General features: G+C 35.4%; 1 protein-coding gene across 11 annotated transcripts in view; it reads left to right on the top strand.

The window, feature by feature from the left end:
* The window catches only part of HDAC9 (histone deacetylase 9), a 923,925-nt gene that overhangs the window by 657,786 nt on the left and 242,436 nt on the right, over positions 1-23,703 (top strand). For all 11 annotated transcript variants that reach the window (XM_032304495.1, XM_032304501.1, XM_032304493.1 and 8 more), the window contains 2 exons: positions 2,398-2,518; positions 8,296-8,345. In XM_032304495.1, the coding sequence (XP_032160386.1) occupies positions 2,398-2,518; positions 8,296-8,345 (171 nt within the window). The remainder of the gene's footprint in view (positions 1-2,397; positions 2,519-8,295; positions 8,346-23,703) is intronic.

Here is a 23,703-nt window from a genome sequence, read left to right as displayed (position 1 = left end):
CAAAACATGGGTTTGATTGTTAGCTATAGAACTGACATTGTTTTAGATATACATGTTTCACAGTATCAGCATGTGAAATGTTAGTGGCTGTCAGTTTCATAGACTCACAGAAAGGAGAGTTGGAAGCCCTATTATTTCATGTTGTTCCTTATTCAGCCAGACTAAGACTGGTCACCACAGTCTGGTTTCCAGTGCTGTGCTCATTCCAAGTTTAGATGACTCAGACCATGGAGTTACCACTGTTTATCTTGGGGGATTTTCCACCAGCTGAAATCTCACAGTTAAAATGTTAACCTTTAATATTTCTTTGAACTTTCTCTTGCCTATTTTATCTCATTATTTGCCACTTCTCTTTCTTTGTTCTGGTCTTCCGTAAATGCTTCTGAATTTGGTGTTTACCAGCAAGCCACCTATGTTAGTAACATGTTTGTTTATTGATCAGAGCAGTGGTTGACCAAGTGGCCATCATTAAATTTGCCTTCATCTTCTGCATTACTTTTGGTTTAATTTCATCATTCAACACCTAACTGGAAATGATTTCTCTGAAGGATTTAAAAATTTTTTTAGGAATGTAAATTCCTAGGAATGTAAATTGGGTTTCAAAAACTGGGAACTTCAATGCTATAACAAAGAAAATTCCATAAACATTTGTTTATTTGGCAAAGTGTCAAAAAGTTTGTTTCACCTCATTCCCACTGCCTTGTTCTTACCCCTTCGGTCTCCCACCAATCCTCTCTCACTGTGACATGATGATTTATTTTCTGCGACAAGCACAGCTCTGCCCTCTACTTAGTAAACCCCTAGGAAGTGTTAGCATATTGAGATTTTTCCAGCCTCTTCTTTTTAACATCAACAGCAACCATATCTCCTTAAATTAGGGAGGTTGAGTATGGAATTGTCCTGGTCTTGAGAGAGGTGTTGCTGTCTCCTGATATTTCCTTGTCAACTGGTGATTCCATTGTCAGGAACATGAGAGGACAGCATTCCCTGAGTGGATTCTCTTTGAATTTCAGGGTAGTTCTCTACTAATAAGATACTAGGAATTACATTACAAATACCTTGTTGTAATACATATTTTAAGTGAAATGTTAATACGGCCCGGCTAATTTAGAAAGCACAGCAATTTTCAAAAGCACAGCTGATTAACTTCATATGCCAGCATGATGTTTTTAAATTTTTTTTTTTAATTTTTTAAAGCTTTTATTTATTTATTTGTCAGAACAAGAAAGAGAGAACAAGCGAGCACAAGCAAGGGGAGTGGCAGGCAGCAGGAGAAGCAGGCTCCCTGCTGATCTAGGAACCCAATGTGGGACTCGATCCCAGAACCCTGGGATCACGACCTGAGCCAAAGGCAGATGCTTAAACGATTGAGCCACAGAGGCATCCCCAGCATATTTATTGGGCTTGTAGATATGCCAGCTGAGAAATGTGGCCAGGAAGAATACTTTGCATATTGACTAACTGAGGTTTTACTTAATGTACACTTTTGTCTATATTGAGGGACCAGGCTTTATTAGTTGAAGTTCAAGTTTCTGCCTAGCACGTGCATAAAAATATTGACTGAGTCTAGAGTGTGTCGGACTATCTCTGGCTAAACAGCAGTTTTTGTTTTTGTTAAGTTTCTATTCTGTCACAGACTAGTGGTTTTATAAAATACATTAAATTACTATAAAAATAAAATAAAAATAGAAGATACCCAAATTTATGTTAGATCCAATAGACATAAAAATAGTCTGTCCAATTACTATAAAAGTTTCTAAATATTTACTCTGAATTTCTATATAGACCTCTTCACAGACTGTTCATGAACTGTTCTTGAAATGTTACTGACCCCATAAGACACACTTTGAAACATTGATCTAGATTAATAACTCTGTGAGGTGCACACACATGAAGTGATCAGCATTTTGGTGATAATCAAATACATTAAAATCTATTGGTACTTATGTTCTTTAAGAAGTAATAAAGAATTTATTCCAACAACTTCTACAGGTGAGTGTAAATAATATTTTAATGAATTTACTTCTCAGCCAAACAGTAGCCCTTGTTTTTTGTTGTCGTCGTTGTTTTTCATTTTTTTAATCTGCTGTTTGTTTTTAAGCTGATACTTTACGAAGGAATTAACTATTGATTTTTTGTCATAGATTTATTTTTTATGCCAAAGAAGACTGTGCTTTATGTCAGTTACTCAGTTAGGCATAAGCAATCCATAGGATCTGAACCTTGCATATACTCCATTTTTCAAATATTAGTATGGTACTTTCCTAAGCAAATCAGTGTCACATTCCTGCATGATGAAATTTGGTTCATTGTTACTCATCTTAAATGTGACTTAGGTCTTACTTTCTTCTAAATGTTGTCAGTGGAGTACTGTAGGCTTCTCCCATTTTCTTTCAGCGAATCCAAGGTCGAAAAGCCAGCCTGGAGGAAATACAGCTTGTTCATTCTGAACATCACTCACTGTTGTATGGCACCAACCCCCTGGATGGACAGAAGCTGGACCCCAGGACACTCCTAGGTCTGTATGGGTCTCCATTCTACTGAGAACAGCACATTCCAGCACTATCATTAGTCAATGCTGTTGTCAGTTCAAAATACTTGGCAAGCAGTGTGACAAAAAAAATCAGCTTTTCCAACAGCTCTGTGGAATGAGTCATTTACAATAAAAGCCAGTGTAGATTAAGAAAATCTCGCATTAGAAAAAATGATAATGCAAGTTCCATGATGTTTACTTTTAAATTAACCTTTATTTGAATAGTATTTGTTCACTATGTTTTAGCCTACAGGAATGGCTGCATTGTTGAGTTTGTTTGCTTACATTTTTAAACTAAATGCTTAACGTTCTAAACAAAAGAAAAAAAAGTTTTCACATTTTTATGCAAATTTATCTTCACCTTTTCAATTTCTTTTGTGTCTTTCAGTTTTTTCTATGATCTTAACAAACAAAGGGCTTAGTACCTACTTACTTCAAGTTAAAACTCCTTATTACTCTGCTAGAACACTGTGTTTTATAGTTAAGATTGCATTTTTAAAAAAAAATTATTATTTTTTAAGTAATCTCCATACCTAATGTGGGGCTCAAACTCACAATCCCAGGATCAAGAGTTGCATGCTCTTCCATCTGAGCCAGCCAGGCATCTTGCATTTTAAATCTTGGTATAATCTATTTAATGAATGCCTTAACTATTGAATTCAATAGTAAAGTAGATGGCAAAGTATGAAATTAATAAATATAAATTTTAATTAATATATAATCCTCATACATTTACCATCAGATTTTAAAATAAAATTTATGTTTCAGACATAAACTTACATGAGTGATAAAACAACAGATTTCAGAAAAGTTTATGACAAAACCTAATTTTAGCCAGAACAGTTAATACTAATTATATTAAATTCATTAATCTTTTATAATGAAATAATACATGACATGACAATGTATGCTACAAGGATCATGTTTTAAGTATTTTAACTAAAAAGGCATTTTAGGACTTTTTCTTGTCCTTTCTTTCAAATAAACCTATTGTATCAGATCCAAAATATTGGACTCTTTCACCTAATTCAGTACTGTTTATAAATGGTTTCTGTTAACTGACCCTAAAGAGTTCAAAAACAAGGATATGGGGGCACCTGGGTGACTCAGTTGGTTAGGCATCCAAATCTTGGTTTCATCTCAGGTCATGATCAAGCCCCCGTTTTGGGTTTCTCACTCAGCATGGAGTCTGCTTGAGATTCTCTCCTGTCTCTCTCTCTGCCCCTTCCCAACTTTGAGTGCTTATGTGCACATGCGCGCATTCTCTCTCTCTCTCTCTCTCTCTCTCAAATAAATAAATAAATAAATAATCTTAAACAAACAAACAAAAGGAAGTATATGATGTGTAGGTAGGCATCTTGTAAAGCAGTTATAAAGTGAAATTAAAAGTTAACCATTATAATGCTTCCATTCTGCCTTCTTAAAACAAGTGACAGGCATCCCTAAATTGATGAAGTAAAGGTATATGGGTGAGTGTATGTGAGCATATGCATGCATGTAGGGTGGATAGTTGTAGCTTGGAGAGAAAATGACAGAAATGGAAACATAAAGATTACTCAATTTTTAGAAAACATGTTAAAATTTGATCATGAGAAATAATTTGTATAGTAGAATTAAAGTTATATGTTAATGTAAAGGCAAGTCCAAACATAAATAATCTATTTTTTTTTCCAATTTCTTTTGAAGGAATCAGCCTTTGAACATGCACATCTTTTACATAAAGTACTTCTTTTGCTCTGGATACTGTTTAATAAGTGTCCTTACTTTAACATGAATTAATAATCCCATCTAGTTTACTACAAAGATCAGGTAAATTGAATATTAACTTTTCATGGTTTTAAAAGATAAAAATACTCATGAAGTTAAAGAAAAGAAGCGATGTCCATTTTGATAATTTTTTAACATAATAGAAAATCTTCCTAATTTTTTATTCTAACTATGGTTTCAAATGGTTTCACCTAGGCATAGGTGTAGGTACTTTGGGTTTAATTGGGATAAACTTACACATAGGTGTTTGAGATAAAGGAATATCTATAGAAGAAATGAAGAAATAAACTTCAAGTCCAAACTGTTATACTTATGAAACATGGCGATACAAATTTTTAATGAAATTTGACACTTTTGAACAAAACCGCTTTTCTCAAAATAGTCAACAAATACATCATTTTAAAATGTGGTGATTTAAAAGTGAATTCCAGTATATAATTAGAACCTGGACAAAGGTCTTTTTCATGTATGTTTGCCGTGAAAACACCAAATATCAGTTGTTGAGTTTTTAACAGGGTTTTTTTGTCACTGTCCATTGATGAAGTTTTATTGGACTATACCCATCCCCATTTTTTTAAGTTTCTATTTTAATTCTAGTTAATTAGCATACAGTGTTAATATTAGCTTCAGGTGTATGATATGGTGATTGATTCAGCAGTCTGTACAACACCAGGTGCTTAGGATAGCAAGTTCAGTCCTTAATCTCCATCACCTATTTAATGCACTCCCTCCCTTTCTCTGGTAACCATCAGTTTGTTTTCTGTAATTAAGAGTCTGTTTCATGTTTTGTCTCTCTCTGTGTGTTTCTAGTTCTCCTTGCTTGTTTTTTGTTTGTTTTTTTTAGAACGAGAGTGAGGGGGAGAAAGAGAGAAAGTATGTACATGAGAGCCAGTGAGCAGGGGAGGGGCTGACGGAGAGGGAGAGAGAGAATCTTAGGCAGGCTCCATGCCCACAGTGGAACTTGACTCAGAGTTCAATCCCAGAACCCTGGGATCATGACCTGAGCTAAAATCAAGAGTCCAACGATTAGATGACTGAGCCACAAAGGCGTTTTCTCAAATTCCACATGTGAGTGAAATCATATGGTATTTGTTTTTCTATCACTGACTTATTTCACTTAGCATTATACTCTCTAGCTCCATCCATGGAGTTGAAAATAGCAAGATTCCATTCTTTTTTATGGTTTGGTAATATTTCATTCTTTATATATACCACATCTTTATCATTAGTTGGTGGACACTTGGGCTGCTTCCATATCTTGGTAGTTTTTACAGTTTTAATTTAAATAAATTGGCCATATATGTCATTAGTTTTTAGCATTTAATGTGGATAATACTTGTACAGTTGGTGATTTAAGTTATCTTTAGATACACATGAGGAGTTCCATAGGTACCTCTCAGGGATCGGTGCAACAATTTCAATATTGTGTGCAGGCTACATGAGTAAAGATGAATAGGGATGTTGCACTGTTACATCCTGATTTTAAGCACTAAATTCAACTTTTTGGGGAAAGATTTCATTTATTTGAGAGAGGGAAAGGGCGCATGCACATGCACACGGGAGCTGGGGAGAGGGGCAGAGGAAGGGGAAGATGCAGGCTTCCCATTGAGTAGGAAGCCTGAGCAAGGCTCCATCCCAGACCAGAGGATCATGACCCAAACTAAAGGCAGATGCTTAAATAACTGAGGCAGGGAGGTGCTCCTAAATTCAACTTTGATAATACCTCTGAACTACTTCAGTTTCTCATGTGAATCCAGAAACTTAGCTGTGTTCCTTAATTCAAATTCTAAGTGAATAATCTCATTTTTAAAAAATCTCATTCTTTTAAAAGTTAAACTTTTCCTCCCTTTTTTGTTCCTTATGAAATTTGTTGTTGTTATTTAATTTTATTTTTTTATCTTTCTTTTTTATAAAATTTGAATTTTTGTGGCTTTGTACTTCCATCTAAAAGACCAGTTTAAAGTTGCTATGTACAAATATGTAGAAATTTATAATCACTGAGATATTTTCCCTCTCTTTAACCCTTTCTTTGACTCTCATATATCCTTCTTTCTCCCCCAGTCTTGCCCAGCACAGAGGGAGAGGGGTTGGTATCTGTCATTGTGCATGTAGTTGTGTGATTTTCTGAGTTAAAATGATTTTACTGTTTTTGATAGTTTATGTTCTGGAGTTAGGGAGGAAGGATTTAAATAAAAGTTTGTTATGACCAGACCTATCAGTCTTTGTATCTTGAGAGATATCTATAGCTTATAAAATGAGTAGATTTGAAAATGGGCACCATTTATCTCTTTAAATACTCTAGGCCATGTAAGGTGACACTTTAAAAACATTTTCTCCAATCATTTCTGGTGCAGGGTTTTCCTTTGCATTAATATTCCTGTTATTCAGGATAACTGTTTCAGTTATCATTATCTTGTAGCTAGCTAGATCTGAGAACATGGATAAGGCAATGTACCATTATTAAAAAATAAATCCAGTCAATTCAGTGCATTAAAATTTTTTTACACATTACTAAATTTAAATTATTGATTATTTGGCTGTTTTATAGTATTATAAACATTACTAAGTAAAAATTCTTAAGCAGCTTATCATTTATTTTATTCTCTTAGAGTTTAATGATTTTTAAAAAGTACTTTAAATTTATTACATTGCAGTATCACCTTTATCCCTTTTCACTGGCTGTAGAATGCAGAGTTCAAAGGTTAAAATATACAATATTATATACTTTAATTTCACATGTGACTAATACATCCTTGCAGAATATTCAGGAATACAGAACTATTGTTATGAGCAACAACCACTTACAGAAATTTTGCCCTTCTCCAGGCTATCCATAAATTCTTTTAATGTATTTTTTATTGATGTCATTATTTTAGTTGTAATATTTTTCCATGGTTTCCTTATTTTTTTTGTTGATTTCTTATTTTTTTTCCTAGCTTTATTTGTATGAGATGTCTTATGTTTTCATTTGCACTTTAATTTTTCCTTATCATTTCCCATCCATTAGCAATTCCATTTGAAAAATCAACACAATTTATTGTTTACAAAAAAAGGTTTTAAAAAAAATGTTCCTCTTTGACAACAAAATCTAGCTAGACTTTTGCTGACATGTCATGTGAAGTCTGCCACAAACCTATTTTCAATTTTCATTATTTTTCATTTTGTTGATCATCAGTACAACAAATGATTTGGGGTAGAAATTATCATTGTCTATTCCTTTAATTACTTTGCAGGGAGGTTTAGGAGTGAATATTCTTGTTTACTCTATTAAATGTAGATACTGTAGAAAATGAAAATGTAGGTAAACAAAATGATTAAAAATTCCATGAAATGCCAATTCTAAGAGACAGTCACAAGCAAGACCTTGGTATACATTTTAAAGAAGATGTATTTCTATTTACATTATATAGATTTCCCAAAAAGGCTATCCTTATTATAGTGTTTCCTGGCTTGTTTAAAAAATGTGGACTTTGAAGAGGCTTATAGTATACTTTGTCTTAGTTATATCTGAAGTAGAAATTGAAAGTCTGTGTATTTGAGTAGATGTTTTAATATTTAAAACATTTTAAAAATGACAGTGTTTTTCAAAAACTTGTAGCTCAAAACATCACTTTAGAGGGATAGCCTGAGAGACCGGCTGAGTTATTTTAAGTAAAAAAAAAAAAAAAAAAAAAAAAAAAATATATATATATATATATATATATATATATATATATGAGATGTTGTGATATATTAAATGATGTGTAGGGCTGCTAAAATTTTTTTGAGACTCAAATTTCGTAAGTATATGTTTGTTCATGTGGGGCAATAGACTGTATGTATAGTAATAATTCATTTGCTTTAAGTTTGTACCTATTTAAAATTTGATTAATTTTCTTCTAAATCAAGTGGTAAATATTATGTGACATGATATTATGTGTTAATAAACTAAAATTTTTTAAATTACAATTATATTCCCTATTGATTTATTTTTTACATGTCTTCTTAATGTATAGGTGATGCCTCTCAAAAGTTTTTTTCCTCATTACCTTGTGGTGGACTTGGGGTAAGTATGAATTTGTTTACTGTTTTAAATGGCCAAAAATATCTCTTTTGATTTATGTATTCAGGCTATGTGTCAATAAAAGTTATCCTAGACTTCAGGATTGGCTAAGTAATTTGTAGAGCTCAATTCCCAGTAAAAATGCAGATCTCCATGCTCAAAATTTATTAAGAATTCCAAGATGGCGACACAGTGAATTAGTCCAACTGTTGGGCCCTTCTAATTCTAGGGTTCTTTGTGAATGCACAGGTCACATGCCATAAAGCTAGCTTTGCTAGACTTATGTAACTGGGGAAACACAAGAAGGTTTAGCAGTTTTGCAGTAGAATTCAGTTCTCAATAGAGTCACACTGAATATGCAAGTACATTATATTCCTGATGAAAATAGCATTATCTTCACAAAGTGCTTTGCATTGTAGCACATTTTGTTTGTGAACCCCTAGGGCCATTTTTATCTTGAGTAATTAACAAAGCCTTTTTTGACCTAGGATATTTATACCACATTTCAAAGACAAATTTGTTTGAATCCAATGACATGTGAAGAAAAATGTCTACATTTTTGTGGATAATTAGAACACATCCTTTAACCTGCAGTCTGTTTAAAGTTAACCCTTAGCAGTAACAAAGTCATCCTGTAGAACTAAGTGTTAAGTCATGTTAGGACTGTATAATTCTAGATCAGGTTTCAAGCACGGAGGAGTTTAAATTAATTAGGCTTCTTGGACATTGAAGGGAAAGAACTGTGTACGTCATATTTTAGGCAATATTTTGCTATAACTAAATTTTATACAGGGAAATCCCACATATTTTAAGTTAATTCTATCATTTTAGTGATTCTAGACTTCACAAGGATTATCTTTCTAGTCCTTCACCTATGATTCTGCCCTTTCTAGAAATAAGAATGGCAACTACAATAACCAATATCTGCTTGGATTTTACAGTTCACTAACATACAACTGAGGTTCATAAGAGCTTTGTAAAATAGTTCTTACTATTAATACTAATTTGCAGATGAGAAACTAAAGGCTCAGAGAATGGATGTCATTTTCCTGAAGTCACAGGAAAGGGTAAAATGCTAAAAAAGTGTGAAGTTGATGTGCATGTCCATGTGTAGGTGTTCTAAAAGAGTTCTTTAGGTCCTTCCATGGTTTTCATATTCAACAGGCTGGCCACAGTCCCTAGAGCCTCACAGTGCAACAATGTGGCTGGTATAGCATGGTCTGTTTTGTAGCAGCTCAACAGTGAGCTTCACTTTTTGACCCTGAGCTCAAGACAATCATCATCCTACATAAACCCTTCCTTATTTTTAGCAAACCCACTGTGAAGCCAGGAACTTGAAAAATCATTTGTGAAAGCAGAGGATAAACTGACTTTAAAATAGGTATCACTGGTTTGGGGCTTATTTTCTAAAATCCCAAGTGCTCATTTTAAGAGAGTGCTTGATTACCTGCGAATGAAACAAAGCTAATAACTAATTAGGGGGATATATGATAGATACATGATATGGCTCTTAAATGAGTGATGGTCATCAAACTCCCACTCCTTTACTCTTAATTCATGACCCAGACCTGAAATGAGGACATCTCCTTAGGATCCATCTCCCAAGTCTGACTTGGATTGTACCTGTACTACACTGTCTTTGAACACAAAGTACTTGTTACTCAACTGCTCTAAACCTGTACCAAGGTAACTTCTTATTCTTCAGCTGGAACTGCTCTAGTGAACTCTTTGAAGTGCCCAAGGAATGAAGAGTGAGTACTGCTTTTGTCCCTGTATGTCCAACACAAAGCATAGTCAGTATCATAAATTAAGTCCTTGCTAATGTCCCCAAACACTGACTTTAACCTTGGTGGCAGCAATGGTAGTATATAAATCTAGCTACAGCGAGCAGAGGCAGAAGGTGGAAGACTGGATTAGTTGGACTTCAATTCTGTAGAGTGCTGGAGAGAGGCACTTCTGTTTATCAGATTGACCTCTTAGTCTTCTGAAGGTCTTCTGGTGGTTTTATGTAGGTCCAAGTAAGTGTGAACATGCATGATGCGTGCATGTGCATGCACAAGCTTGTCCATGTTGGTACCCTAGAGAACAAGTTTGATTTGACCTTTTTTCTTCCCAGAAACCAAATTGTGTTCTTAGGTATTCAGAAACCTTTTAGCCCCTCAGATCTTGGGTTTTGATATAAGTCCTCAGAGAAACTCTGCATCCTCTAGATTTGTACCATCTAAATTTTTACTTTGGGGACAGTCCTAGACATATTAAATATACAAAGAGAGCCAGTATGACGTGAGAGTGGTCCAGCTTCACAACATGGGGCACTTCGGAGAACTTGGAAAACACCAATATTGCTCTTGTGCTAAGGTACTCTTCTAGTTCACATGATTGACTTAAATTCCAAAATACTTAGTGCTCCCCAATAAGTAAACTCTAGTCCCTAGAATTTATACCATGCTACTGGATGGCTTAATTATATACCTACTGAAAGCTAATGGATTGACTGGCTTTTGGGAAGACTACCAGGGACATTGTAAAATCAGAAAATCCCTACTTACTAAATTTTCTCCTAAAATTCCATGTGATAATTTTTAAAGTTTTTAAATTACAGTATAGATAACATATAATGTTATATTAGTTTTTGGTGTAAAATACAGCGATTCAGCAGTTCTAAACATTATCCAGTGCTCATCATGATAAGTGTACTCTTTGCCTGTGATAATTTGCCAGTAGTTGGTTAAGTTGCTCAAAGGGCAAATGGTATTTAAGGTGCTTTAAAGTACATTTTCCAGAATTGCATTTTGAGCAACATTCACAAGCATTTCTAATTCCTTTGTGTTTGGTTCTCATTTTGTTAGTTACTATGGTATGACTCACTTCTCATTAGTGTGTGATTGCAGTACAAGAAAATGCATCAGTTGCAGAGAGCATTTTACCAAATCCCAGGACTTAGTCATCATCTAATGAGATAGATAATTAAGGGACTCTGGACATAAAAGCCAGCGCAGGACCACTTTAGTACTCATTCCTAAGGGTCTATCACTAAAAATAGTGATCATTTTTCTGGCCATCTGACCTGCTGCTGTGTGAAGAAATCTTGAAATCATTTCTCAGCTTTACTTTTCCCTCTTCACTTGATAGGCCACAAAAAACCCCACAAAAGCAAGGACGAGCAGGCTTTTATGATAATGTCGTCATCAGCTCCCAGCTTCAAACGCTTCTGTGGCTTTTGAGTTGTCATTTATAACTTGGAACTGAATCGACCCATAATTCCCTTGATACACTTAGAGAAATTGATAACAGACTCTGCACTTCTTTTATGGCTCGGAGGAGGCAACTCCAATCACATCACTATTGGCAGGCAATATTATTTTTTGACATGGTTGTAAAAGTATAAAGGAGCTTATGGCATTTGTTTAGATGAGGAATGGGCTCTCAAGCTGTGCTGGGGTTTATAGGACCAGATTAGTGAGAAGCAAAGGGAATATGATGTTTGCAAACAGGATATGATTTTATATATAAGTTTGGGTTTCATGCTCTGTTCCCTGGGGAAAGCCCTGCAGACAGCAGAGAATTCCACTTATATCCTACAAAAGACAAGCTCCTGGTGCCAAAAAGGCAGAAAAATAAACGTGGTCAATGGGCAGTGTCAGACCCCTTAATTGGTGGAGGAGGAGCTGTAGAAGAGGCAGAACAATTCCCTAGGAGGAATGAGGAATTGCTGAGTATGGGCAGAATCTGGGACCGCCTAACTGGTCAAAGATGTGCCAAAAAATGAGGCTCTACGAGGTTTAGTCAAGGCACCTTCTCCAGCAGCAACTCAGTCAATCTGTGAACACGAAACTGGCTTTTTATTTCAAACTTTTATTCTGCCTATGTTCTATTTGATTATTGCTATATCTGACACATTGTGGAGGTTAGAGATGTCATTTTTGTGATTTGGAAAAGGGGAGATGGGGAGAAGGATTAGGTGGTTATGGGGAGGTAATTTAAGGCTCATTTCAGTTGCCCTGAGGTTTTCAGCAGACATTTCAGGTATGTATTAACTATACTTACTGTACAGGAGGCAGGTTTGGATGAAATGTCTCAAGCTTTCTTTCATTCTGTCAGATTAAAAATGTAAGCTCTCTCCTCTGATATATAAAATTTACTTACATATAAATATTTTATATGCATACATTCAAAAGAGAGCTGCCTGCTATTTTCTACTACATTTGTATCTTTGTATTATTTTACCCATTACACTATATTGGGTCTTCCCTAATAGCAGTTAAAAAAAAAAGTTCTAATGGCAAGTCTTTTAAAGGACCTCTCTGACTTTCTCTTTTGTATTATAATATCAGGAAATGATTAATTATGACCAAATCTATAGACATACAGTTAAATTCAGGGTAACAGAAATATTTGATTAATACATTCTTCTCCTGCTATTTAGAGTGGTCTTCTTTGAACCATAATCAGTAATTTAGAAGGCATAACATATGCCATCATATGAAGAGTGAAGAGCTGGAAAAAGACGACTTTTTGCCAGTCATTAGATAAGGTGTGGGAATGCAAAGACTAAATGAGACCACATTTCTCAGTTGCTTATAGCCTATTCATTGTGCTGATTTGGACACATGTGCTATGGGAACACAGAGGAGGGGGCTTCCAGAACAGAAAGAAGGGCATTGTGGGGACTATTTAAGTAGTCATAAGCTAAATAAATTTTCAAGATGATTTTCAAGATGAACATATTTGTATGAGTTTGTGGGAAGGGATATGTGCGGGGTGTGGGGGGGGGGTGTATATCTAGGCATTAATTGTTTAGGCCATAATAACAACACCATATTTTTAATAATCATACTAAGGTATTGCTGATTAGTAAGGAATCTTTATTCCCTAAAGCAACAACAACAACAAAACTTACTGTTTATGCCAAAATATGTACGTTGGAACCCCTTCCTTTTATCATAAGTATATGTATTATGTGCTATTCCCACCCAGTTAACCTAAGCAGACGCAATGCCTGTTGTTACATCTGCAGAAGGAGGTGGGGGTGGCATGTGTTTCTTACATGTACTAATCAGAATAATGTTGATTTTCTTTGTATTAATGCTCAGCTCAAACCTGGTTTGCCAATCAGTGCTTCATTTCCTCCACTCCTGCTATCAGAGATGCATCGCAGCCCTCTACCCTCCAAAATAGGATCAACTAAGATTCAGGATCCGTCTTTTCCCCATCTCCCCTTCTCCTATGTGAATTTTCATTAGTTTTAAACTGAATGCAAATGATACCAGCAGGAACACCGCATAGCACCTGGAAAAAGTAAAACTCATAAGAAGCTGCCCTAATGGAATTGTTTCAGAATTTTGTTTCATATTGTGGATTCTACAAAAAGATAATGTTGCCCCAGCTAAGGAAAATACAGTACAAAATATTATGCAAGCTAGGAAATTCCTTCTAAATAACAAAGGAATTTTCTAAATATTGTGTAGATTATGCTAATGGCATATACTCAATAATAGTTGTGAGGAAATAGATGACTTGTCCCACAGATATAAACATATATACATAACTCTATGTTTACTACAAAATGTAAAATTTTATATAATCTTTAAATGTCTAATGTTCATTGCAGGGAAGACACAATTAGAAATGAAAACCTTATCTTCCTTCTTAAATCACTTACCTGTAGTATCTCATTTGTGATTAAATTTCTGTTGCTTTGATTTTATGAAAAGGACACATTTTGAAATTCCATTTTCATTTTCTTATTTCAAGTACACATGAATATAAGACAGCTATTAAAATTCTTCCTTTGTCAACATGAGATATCTTAAAAATGCCATCATCAAAGCTTTACACATGTTTTTTTACATTCTCAGGACCACAACACCTATAAAAACTATGAGCAATACTGTCAACCAAAAGAAAGTCGCCTGCTATTTTCTACTACATTATTATCATTGTATTATTTTACCCATTACACTACATTGGGTCTTGCCCAATAACAGTAAAAAGAAAAAAAAAAGTTCTAATGGCAAGTCTTTCAGTTGCTTAGAAGAAGAAAATACATCCATTTCTGGAATTTCTTGTTCTGTAATTTTTCTCTGGTCTATAATTTGATTTCTCTAAAGAAATTGCAACTTAAACTATCCTGTTGCTAAAGGTAAATGGATTTGATGAACATTAAGCTTTGAATTCAAGAAATTTATAGTTCAATGAAACAAAAAAATTAAAAAGTACTGAGAAATTAAAAAGTACCTGAATGAATTTGAATATACAATCATCTACTGGTTCCCACTTGCAGCCATCAAGAAAACTTAAGGCCTGAGTTTAGATGAACATTTAGAGTTAAGAAAGGAAATGAAATTACTTAGAAAAAAGGAATCTTTGGTCAGCTTCTAAGTTGTACAGCTTGGAATGCTGCTAAATCCTGTCCCATCTCACCTTTTCACTTTGATGTGAAAAAACTGCATTAATATTTTCATTTGTCATATTTCTACCTTGGATACTTCCTGATGCAGATATTCATCCCTATAATAAGCTAATATCTAATACAGAATATTGGTACATTATTGGATTTGTCTTAAGTATTTTGACAGACAAAGTTTAGTAAAGTGTAACTTCTAAATTTTCATATTATATCATTTTCTTTCAAAATCCAAAACTGAAATAAACTAAAATATAGTTTATATTTTATATAGTTTATCTTGTTTACTGAATGGTTGAGCCATAACAAGCAGTTCATGGCAGATTTCCTTAGACTTAATCATTCAAAACTCCTGGGTGAAACTGATAGCTCCTGACTCCTAGGCTAGCAGCATCATTATTACTATACAAGGTCTTATTTTAAGATCTAAAATAACAAGTAAAATTAAGGACTTGAAAGATTAAACAATGACTTATCTTAGCAACAAAGCATACATTAATCATATTTTTAAATTTTTTAATGAAGACTAATAAAAAACTGTTGTCTTTGAGAATGACATGCGTCCAAAATCATTTGGTTAATTTATTTTGTTACCATATTCTAAATAATATGGTGCATATGGTCTCTAATTAGCATTTACTGTGGACACATGTAGATATCCTTTAAAATGATCCTGTACCGTTTTGAAGTGTTTCCATTCAAAGAAATAAAAAACAAGGTCTGAACTTAGTGAAATTCTTTGCCTATTAACCTGTTACCTCTCCTTTAGACATTTCAACATTATACATTCAATTATTGAATAAACAGGTATTGAAAGACTCCTATGTGCTAAGTGTGGAGCAACTCTAGCTGCATATTCTTCTTTTGAATTTCTTATTTTCTTTTCAGTTCTCAGTCATATCCCTTATTATACTTACCACTTTGTGTTAATCTTCCTTCTTTTATATTCATGACCTTTAGTGAGAGAGACCTGGGAGTCCATGGTGATATGGAGTGAAGGCAAAATATCTGGTCATTTCATTGAACAAGATCCAAAGTCATTTTTCTAATAGAATATTTGTACAAGACAGTCTTCCTTTCTCAGCTTTCTTTGACAGAGGCATCATTTCTTCATTTTGAGAGCTAGTGAGTACACTATTCAGGTTCAGCTAACTATTAAAAGCAAGTATGAAAGAAGTCAAATACCCAATACTAATTGGCTTTAGACTTAATATACTTACAGCTTCCGGAAGTTACCTCAACTTCAACTGGAACCTACCTCACTCATTAATTCACTTGTTTACATAATAAATATTGATTGATTATTATAAGCCAGGAACTGTAAGTATAGTAATGAGTACAGTAGAAGAAAAATTCTATCCTGGTGGAACTAACATTCTTGTAGGGAGGACAGATAAATATGAATTAGTTCAAATAAATGTGTGAAATGATGAATGTTATGCAGAAAAGCAAGCAAGGAAGGAAGATGGTATGGAATCTGGGGATAGAAATGGTAGTTAATGGGAAGTGTTCCCTTTTGGAGCTTAGCACTGATGAGTGAGGGATGACCTGGGAGTCCTGGCTTCTTGTGGTTACTAACTTAAGGAGGAATAATAGGGGCACCAGAGTAGGTTTGTTAAGACTTTTCAGAGTTCTGGGTCCCCATCTTCACTCGTGCTTGTGAAGATGTGATTATCTTGTGCAGTAGGGTTGCTGTATCTAGAACACATAGAATTTCTGGCCTCCTCTTTGACTCCTGGATTGAGGTGTGGTAGATTTACAGTCACACCTTGAGATCCTGAAATCTCTTTTAAGATCTGATCTTGGAGGTACGGAGGAGCTTGAAAGTGAGGGCGCAATTATCCAAGCTGTGGCTGTGAGACATCTGGGTACCTCCGGATCTTAGCAGCATTTTGGGGGTTCCCAGTCCCTAGGAACATTATTTGGACATCATTTCCTATATAAATTGTGCAGCTGAAAACTAAATACAATACACTAACACCTGCCCATTTTCAAGTATATTGCAAATGCAGTGACATTTGTGTTCTATTTCCCAGTAGTTTTTCATGTACATTTTAGCTGTTTCTTTAGCAGACACTATTATATTGTGTCCTCAGTTATCTCTAGCTGGTTCTTACTGATTTATATCTGAGCTGCTAGATTCAGGGTAACTGATTTATTGACCCCATTCGATGCATGAAGCAGAGTATGATGACTTCTCTTTTGTTCATCACCAATTGTGTGTTGTGCTATATAGCACAAGGAAAACAGAGTTTGGAGTCTAAAGTCCAGGCCTGTATTTTTCTATTAACTTTCTGTTTGTGATAGTATCTTCAGTATTAAATGGAGTGAATCAATAAAAAGTTATAGCTAAGCTATACAGGGCTATACTCTAAACATCTAAGTAAAATTATAATGCTTAACTTTGATCCAGGAGGTTGACTTAATGAGGGGATGATCTATTAGGTGAGATGTTCTGGCCTCAGCAGGGCCAGAGAATACTTTAAAGCATACCTATTGGTTTTCATAGAACTGGACTAATTCAGTCTCACATCAGAGAGTAGCCATTCTTTACATGCAGCTTCCAATGATAACCTACCTCACATCTTTTAATCCTTACAGCATTCCCAAAAGTCTTGTTACTAAAGGTGTAATGGAGGCTTCCTATTCTACAGAAAAGGAAACTGAGGCTCAGAGAGGGGAGTAACTTGTTCAAGTCACACAGTTAGGTGGTGAAGTAGAAATTTCCCCATTCTCAAGCTCTTAACCCCAGTGCGGTGCACTCACAACTCACCATAATGTCAATCTCATATGATTATCAACACTCATTTCCCAAATGAGAATAATCCTAGCCATCAGAAAGCACAATTATTTCTTTTACCAAGAGCATTCTCTTTATTGTAATTCCTATGAAATATTAAATCCATGCACTCAGACATCATTAATTCGGGGTAAAAATTACGAACCTCTATACAGCATTTTAATTCAAACTAGAACAGTGAAAAACCTCTGCCCTTGAACCAAACTACTGTGGGAAGAGTTAAAGAGAATCTTATTTCACACATCTACTGGGTCAGAGTAATTTTTTTAAGCTGTCGTGGTAGGAACAGGGCTCTAACTTGTACTGTCTAGTGATTACAAGGATTAGCATATTATGAAATATCCTTTCCACAGTATGTTCGTCAGATTAAAAAGAATACAGAGGTGGTATTTCTTGGCTGTATCTCTAATGTAGTCTTAGTAGGACTGATCAGCGATTACTGTGATTGACAATCATAAGGACTCTTAGATTCCTTGATTGACCACATAGTGCACAAAAATTGATACATTATTGGCAAATCCTTGAGTCCACAAGTACATTAAGAATCCTTAGAGTCTCAGGATGTAGCACGTTGTCACAAAAAATATGTTCCTGTACTTATTCTTATCACTGGCACATAAACAGCAAAGGGATACTTTTCTGAAGATGAAGAGTGACTTAGCAATTGTACATGCAAGGTCAGTAGGGCTGCCAGAAAGCATTTGATCATACTGGAAGGGGGTTTGTGGTAGAATATTAACGTACATGGCATGCCCCCTGTCTCTTCCAGCTGCTGCATTAATAGTTCACGCCTTCTTTCCATATGGAATATCGGTCACAGTATTCATTCATCATATCCATGGTTTTATTTGGAATCTGAAGGTCCTTCCTATAGCCACACTATTTCTTTTTCATCTCACCATGACTAAAGAAGCTAAGGTGTGGGCATTATAACCTACAAGTGATCCCAAGGGAATGGGCTGTCATTCATGCGTTCCTCCCAGTGTTGAACAAAAGAGAGAAAGCATGTGAGTTTACCCACCCATTGTCATCATAAATCGATCCCAGCTCCATTTCAAAAGTCTCAGGATTTCAGCAGAACATCTAACATCATATGAATATATACATTCAAAGAACTGGCATGTTGTATCACATGGGAGAAGGGAGAACGCACAGAGTTAAAGGCTGTAGAGCCATCCAAAAAATACAATAAAGAATACTATAGGTCCTTAACCCAAAAATATGACTCTCAGCATTACCTTATGGGAGGAAAAAGTGAAAGTCACATAGAGTTATAGAGGGCTCTTGAGAGTTTTTGAAGTATTGCTACCTACATAATGGCAGAACTCACACTGAGTGGTTTTATGATTTTAAGGGATATGTTCTTCTGTCCAGACCTGGAGTCAGAGAAATCAGCATTGCAATCTCCCTTTTAGTAATGATTTGACTTATCTGAGCATCTCAGTTTTTTCTTTCTCTCTCTCTCTCTCTTTTTTTTTTTTTTTTTTTTTTTTGCAGAAGATTGAGAGCTCACATGAGTGGAGGGGGAGGGCAGAAGGAGAGGGAGAGAGAGAATCTTAAGCATGCTCCACTTTTGAGCGCAGAGCCTGACATGGGGCTCAATTTCATGACCCTGAGATCATTACCTGAACCATTATTTGAGCCATTACCTTACCCAGGGTCCTGGGATCAAGCCCCGAATCGGGCTCCCTGCTCAGCGGGAAGCCTGCTTCTCCCTCTCACACTCCCCCTGATTGTGTTCCCTCTCTCACTCTCTCTCTGTCAAATAAATAAATAAAATCTTTTAAAAAATGTTTCTCTAACTCTAAAATATGGATTCTAATTCAATAGAACTGGATGGGACCTAAGATTCGGCTCTCTTACAAACACCCCATATATAGGATGTCAGTGTTGATGATCCATGGACCACACTTTGAGTGACAAGATCCTATGTGACTGTGAATGAGCAAATCATTTAATTTTTCTGGGCCTCCATTTATTTACCTCTGAAGTAGAGGTGATTAATGAAACATGGTTTTCATCACTTTTGGGGATCAAATATAGCATTACTGTGTGGTAATACTTTATCCAAATTTAAATCAACTTTTTAAAAGATATCAATTTTTCTGGAAATATCAGATAGTAGCCTCCAGTTAGTTTGATACTGAACATCTGATTGATTAAGACTTAAGGGATGGGATGCCTGGGTGGCTCAGTTGGTTGAGTGTTCAACTCTTGATTTTGGCACGGGTCATGATCTCAGGGCTGTTGGATTGAGCCCTGAAACGGGCTCTGCATTCAGCAGGGAGTCTGCTTGAGATCCTCTCCCTCTCCCTCTGCCCCTTCTTCCGCACTTACACTTGCTCGCTCTCTGTTTCTCTGTTTCCCTCTCAAATAAATAAATCTTAAAAAAAAAAAAAAAAGAGTTGCACGGGTAGCTTGTCTTCTTTGGGCAAATAGTTATGAGACATGGAAGTTTCTATGAGGAGCAGGGGTGAACCATGACAACAGAGGTCTGGGACGCTAGTGGCACCCCAGATGTTGCTGTTTGTCAAGCCAGAGGAAGGAGGCACTTATTGCTAGCAAATGAAAGCTATAAATCTAGGTGTGGTGCTAACTGACGAAGAGAGAAGTGTTCTTCATTAAATTAGTGATGTAATGCGGGACTTCAGTACGGAGGGGAATTTCACATTTCAGAATTTTTAGCCGTAGTCAAACCCTGTCAAATATATTACACAGAATTAACTTGTTTTTATTCATTCATTAATTCACTTGACATTTGTTAAGGATCTATTATGTGTCAGACTCTGAAGGCACCCATAGCCCTGCACTAATGGCACTTAACATTATCATTAAGAAAAGTTCTGTAGAACACACTATAGAAAATCTTTTTTTTTAAATTCATATCTGTATTTGTCTGCTCAGCCTGCCATAAAAGGATACTACTAACTGGGTAGCTTAAACAACAAATTGTTGTTTACTAACAGCTATATAAATATAAGGTGTTCCTAAACAATAGCTCAAATACCCCAATGAAGTCAAAATGGATGGCTTTCCAAGCTTCACAGTCATCCTGCATTTGGAACATCATATAACTAGCCTATACTGCAAAGAAATCCAGGGAGAACAGAAAAGAAACAAATACACACAAAACAAACAAAACAAAAACAGGTACTTAAAAAAACCTGATTAACTTTTTAAATAATCATTCCCCTTTTTTTCTTGAGATGCTAATGCCCAGGGTAGAAAAATATGTGCCTTTATCCTATCCCTGACAGCAATGAAGATTTGGTCAACTCTACGTTGTTTTAACATATGTGTATTTTTATAGTTCTAGAAATTAGAATTTCAGGATTAAGCTGTAGGCAGGATTGGTTTCTCCTTAGGCCTCTTTCCTTGGTTTGCAGATGGCCAGTTTTTCAGTGTCCTCACATGACTTTTTCTGTGTGTGTGTGTGCGAGCATCACTGGTGTCTCTTCCTCTACGTCCTCTTCTAAGGATACCAATCACACTATCTCTTTTAAAGGCCCTGTGTATAAATATGGTCACTTTGGGGTTAGGTCTTTATCATTTGAATTTTAGGGGAGCACAGTGCCATCCATAACAATATCCATATCTATGATTGACTTTGATTGAAATCCCAGTTTGTACTTTATTAACCCTGTAACTGTTCCAGTTACTTAAGCTCTCTTTTGTAAAAGAGACTAAAAATATCTTTATTAGGCTATCATGGGGAATAAATTAGGTAATGTTTCTAAAATGATTAAGACAGTGTCCAGCACTTACTTGGTGCTCCAGTCTGTCTCCTACATCTTTCTTTAGATACTGACCGGAGATGTTTACTTCATGCTTTTTTGGGTAATTAATTTGATTTTACTGTCTCTTTCACTGAATCTACTAACAAACTAGGCTTTTCTCTCTCTGAATCTTTCCTACTCTCACCCCCACTTTTACACTTCCTGGGAAGAAAATATATACTGGAATCTTCAGCTCTAGACCCTAAGAGTAGAGGCTTGAGGATAGAAAAATACTGAACTTCTCAAATACCTTTTAAGAAAGGTAATTATTCTATTTCCTAAAACAAACAAATAAGAAATTTGACTTGCAGATGCCATTATACATACTGTATAGAGCTTAAACAGAATAAGCTGTGTAGAAAAATTAAAACTGAAGTTTCTCAGAAATTAAATCAAGCTGAAATGATTTCAGTGATTTAAAAATATTAGATAATTTCTAAGTTACCAAATCAGGATACTGTCTGCAGAAATAGCTGATCCACAATGGATGATTAATTTAAATGATATACTTTACCTGTTGTAATAAAAAAAGTTAAAAAAATGCTTAATTTCTTTCATAGTTTTAACTTTTATATAGTGTGCCTAAAATGGCACAGAATTAGTACTGTGGTGAAAACCTGTTTCTTTGTTGAGTCTGGTGTCTCTCATGAGGTTCCTATGGGCATCTGATCACTATTTAAGCTTAAACTCAATTATTCAGAAATGCCCCGTGGCCCAAGCAGCAGCATAGCATAGCAGCAGCTGCTTACTCAACTGCTTAGTATTGGCTGAGGAGTTTTAGTTCCCAGCTTTCAGGGTGAAATATTCAAGGCATCCGTGGAAGAATCATTGTACCACGTTAACCATGCATGGTGCATATGAAACCTGTTCTGTTAATGGGCAAACTAGTATTGTATTTAACTCTGGGAATATTTCTGAAAAGAATCAACAAGCTGCATTTAGATTATACAAAGGAAACTGTGCCTAAATTCCTTTTCTTCTAAGTCATCCTCTTTTCCTTTTAAATACTTTCACATCCACTTTCAGTACAGGTAGCTTAATTTCTATCATGTGTGACATTTCAGAGCAATAGTTTATTTCAGGTGCCAATGATTGAGCTACGCTGGATGTGCTTGGAAAAGGCCAGCATTCATTCAGGAAACTCCAGTTGAACTAGATCCATATGCAGCTAAAAAAAAAAAGTAGCTTTCTGATTAGAAGTAGTTTCTGGCTTGCAGCATTATCACAGATGATTTTTTGTTTTTGATGTGTGGCAGAATAGAAAGTAATGCTGGAACCAAAACCCTGGAATTTTTTTTTTTCTTATTGAACATTTACTGAGAGCTTACTGCTTTTACTATTGTACTGTACTATATTAAGCACTTTGAATGCATTGACTAATTTAATGCTAGTAATAATCCTGTGACAAAGGTAGTATAATCCTATGAAGAGGGTGATATCATCTCCGTTTTTACCTAGATCTCATCTCCATTTTTATTTAGAGCATGGTTAATAAACTTGTCAAAGTTTGAACAATTTGTTAAGTGGTAATTTTAAGGTCTAACTCTAAAGTCAGCCAAATAGATAAATAGATAAATAGATATTATAATAGATAAATATTTATAATAAATAAATAGATAAATAAATATTGCACTAAACATTGATGAAACCATTGCTAAAGCTAGCACCCAAAAGAATGGAAAAAGGTAGAGGAATCCAAAAACTGGCTCCTTGGAATGTCTGTTAAAGAAGCTTATCAGAAAACCTGACAATTTCTCCGAATTCTGGGGTTACAAAGGCCTTTAGGTACAAGCTATTGGTGGAATTACTGGACAGATTATTGGTAGTCATTCTCTCTTAGTGTATGACTTATCTTGTGCAGGATGATTTATTAATAAAACTCCTAACATGGGGTGCCTACGTGGCTTAGTTGGTTAAGCATCTGACTCTTGGTTTTTCGCTCAGGTCGTGATTTCAGGGTGGAGAGATTGAGTTCTTTGTCAAGTTTGCACTTAGTGGGAAGTCCTCTTGAGAGTCCTTCTTCTACCTCCACCTCTGTCTCTCTCGCTCTCTCGCAAATAAATAACTACCATCTTTTAAAAAGGGTGGGGGCAGTAATTTAAAAACTAACACAAATTTCTTTTCTTTTTTAAAAAAGATTTATTTATTTATTTATTTTAGAGAGCGTGTGTGCGTGCACACATGCACAAGTTGTCCTAGGGGCAAAGGGAGAAGAAGAGAGAAAATTTTCTCCAGTAGATTCCCCACCAACCAAGCGGGATGTGGGACTCGATTCTATGACTATGAGATCATGACCTGAGCTGATAGCAAATGTCAGTTGCTCAACCGAGTGAGCTACCCAGACACCCTCCCTAACACACATCTCTAATTTTACCTCTG

This window comes from Mustela erminea, chromosome 11 (assembly GCF_009829155.1).
Source record: "Mustela erminea isolate mMusErm1 chromosome 11, mMusErm1.Pri, whole genome shotgun sequence".
Taxonomy (NCBI): domain Eukaryota; kingdom Metazoa; phylum Chordata; class Mammalia; order Carnivora; family Mustelidae; genus Mustela; species Mustela erminea.
Note: the sequence above shows the minus strand (reverse complement) of the source record. Positions and strands in the feature narration are given on the sequence as shown.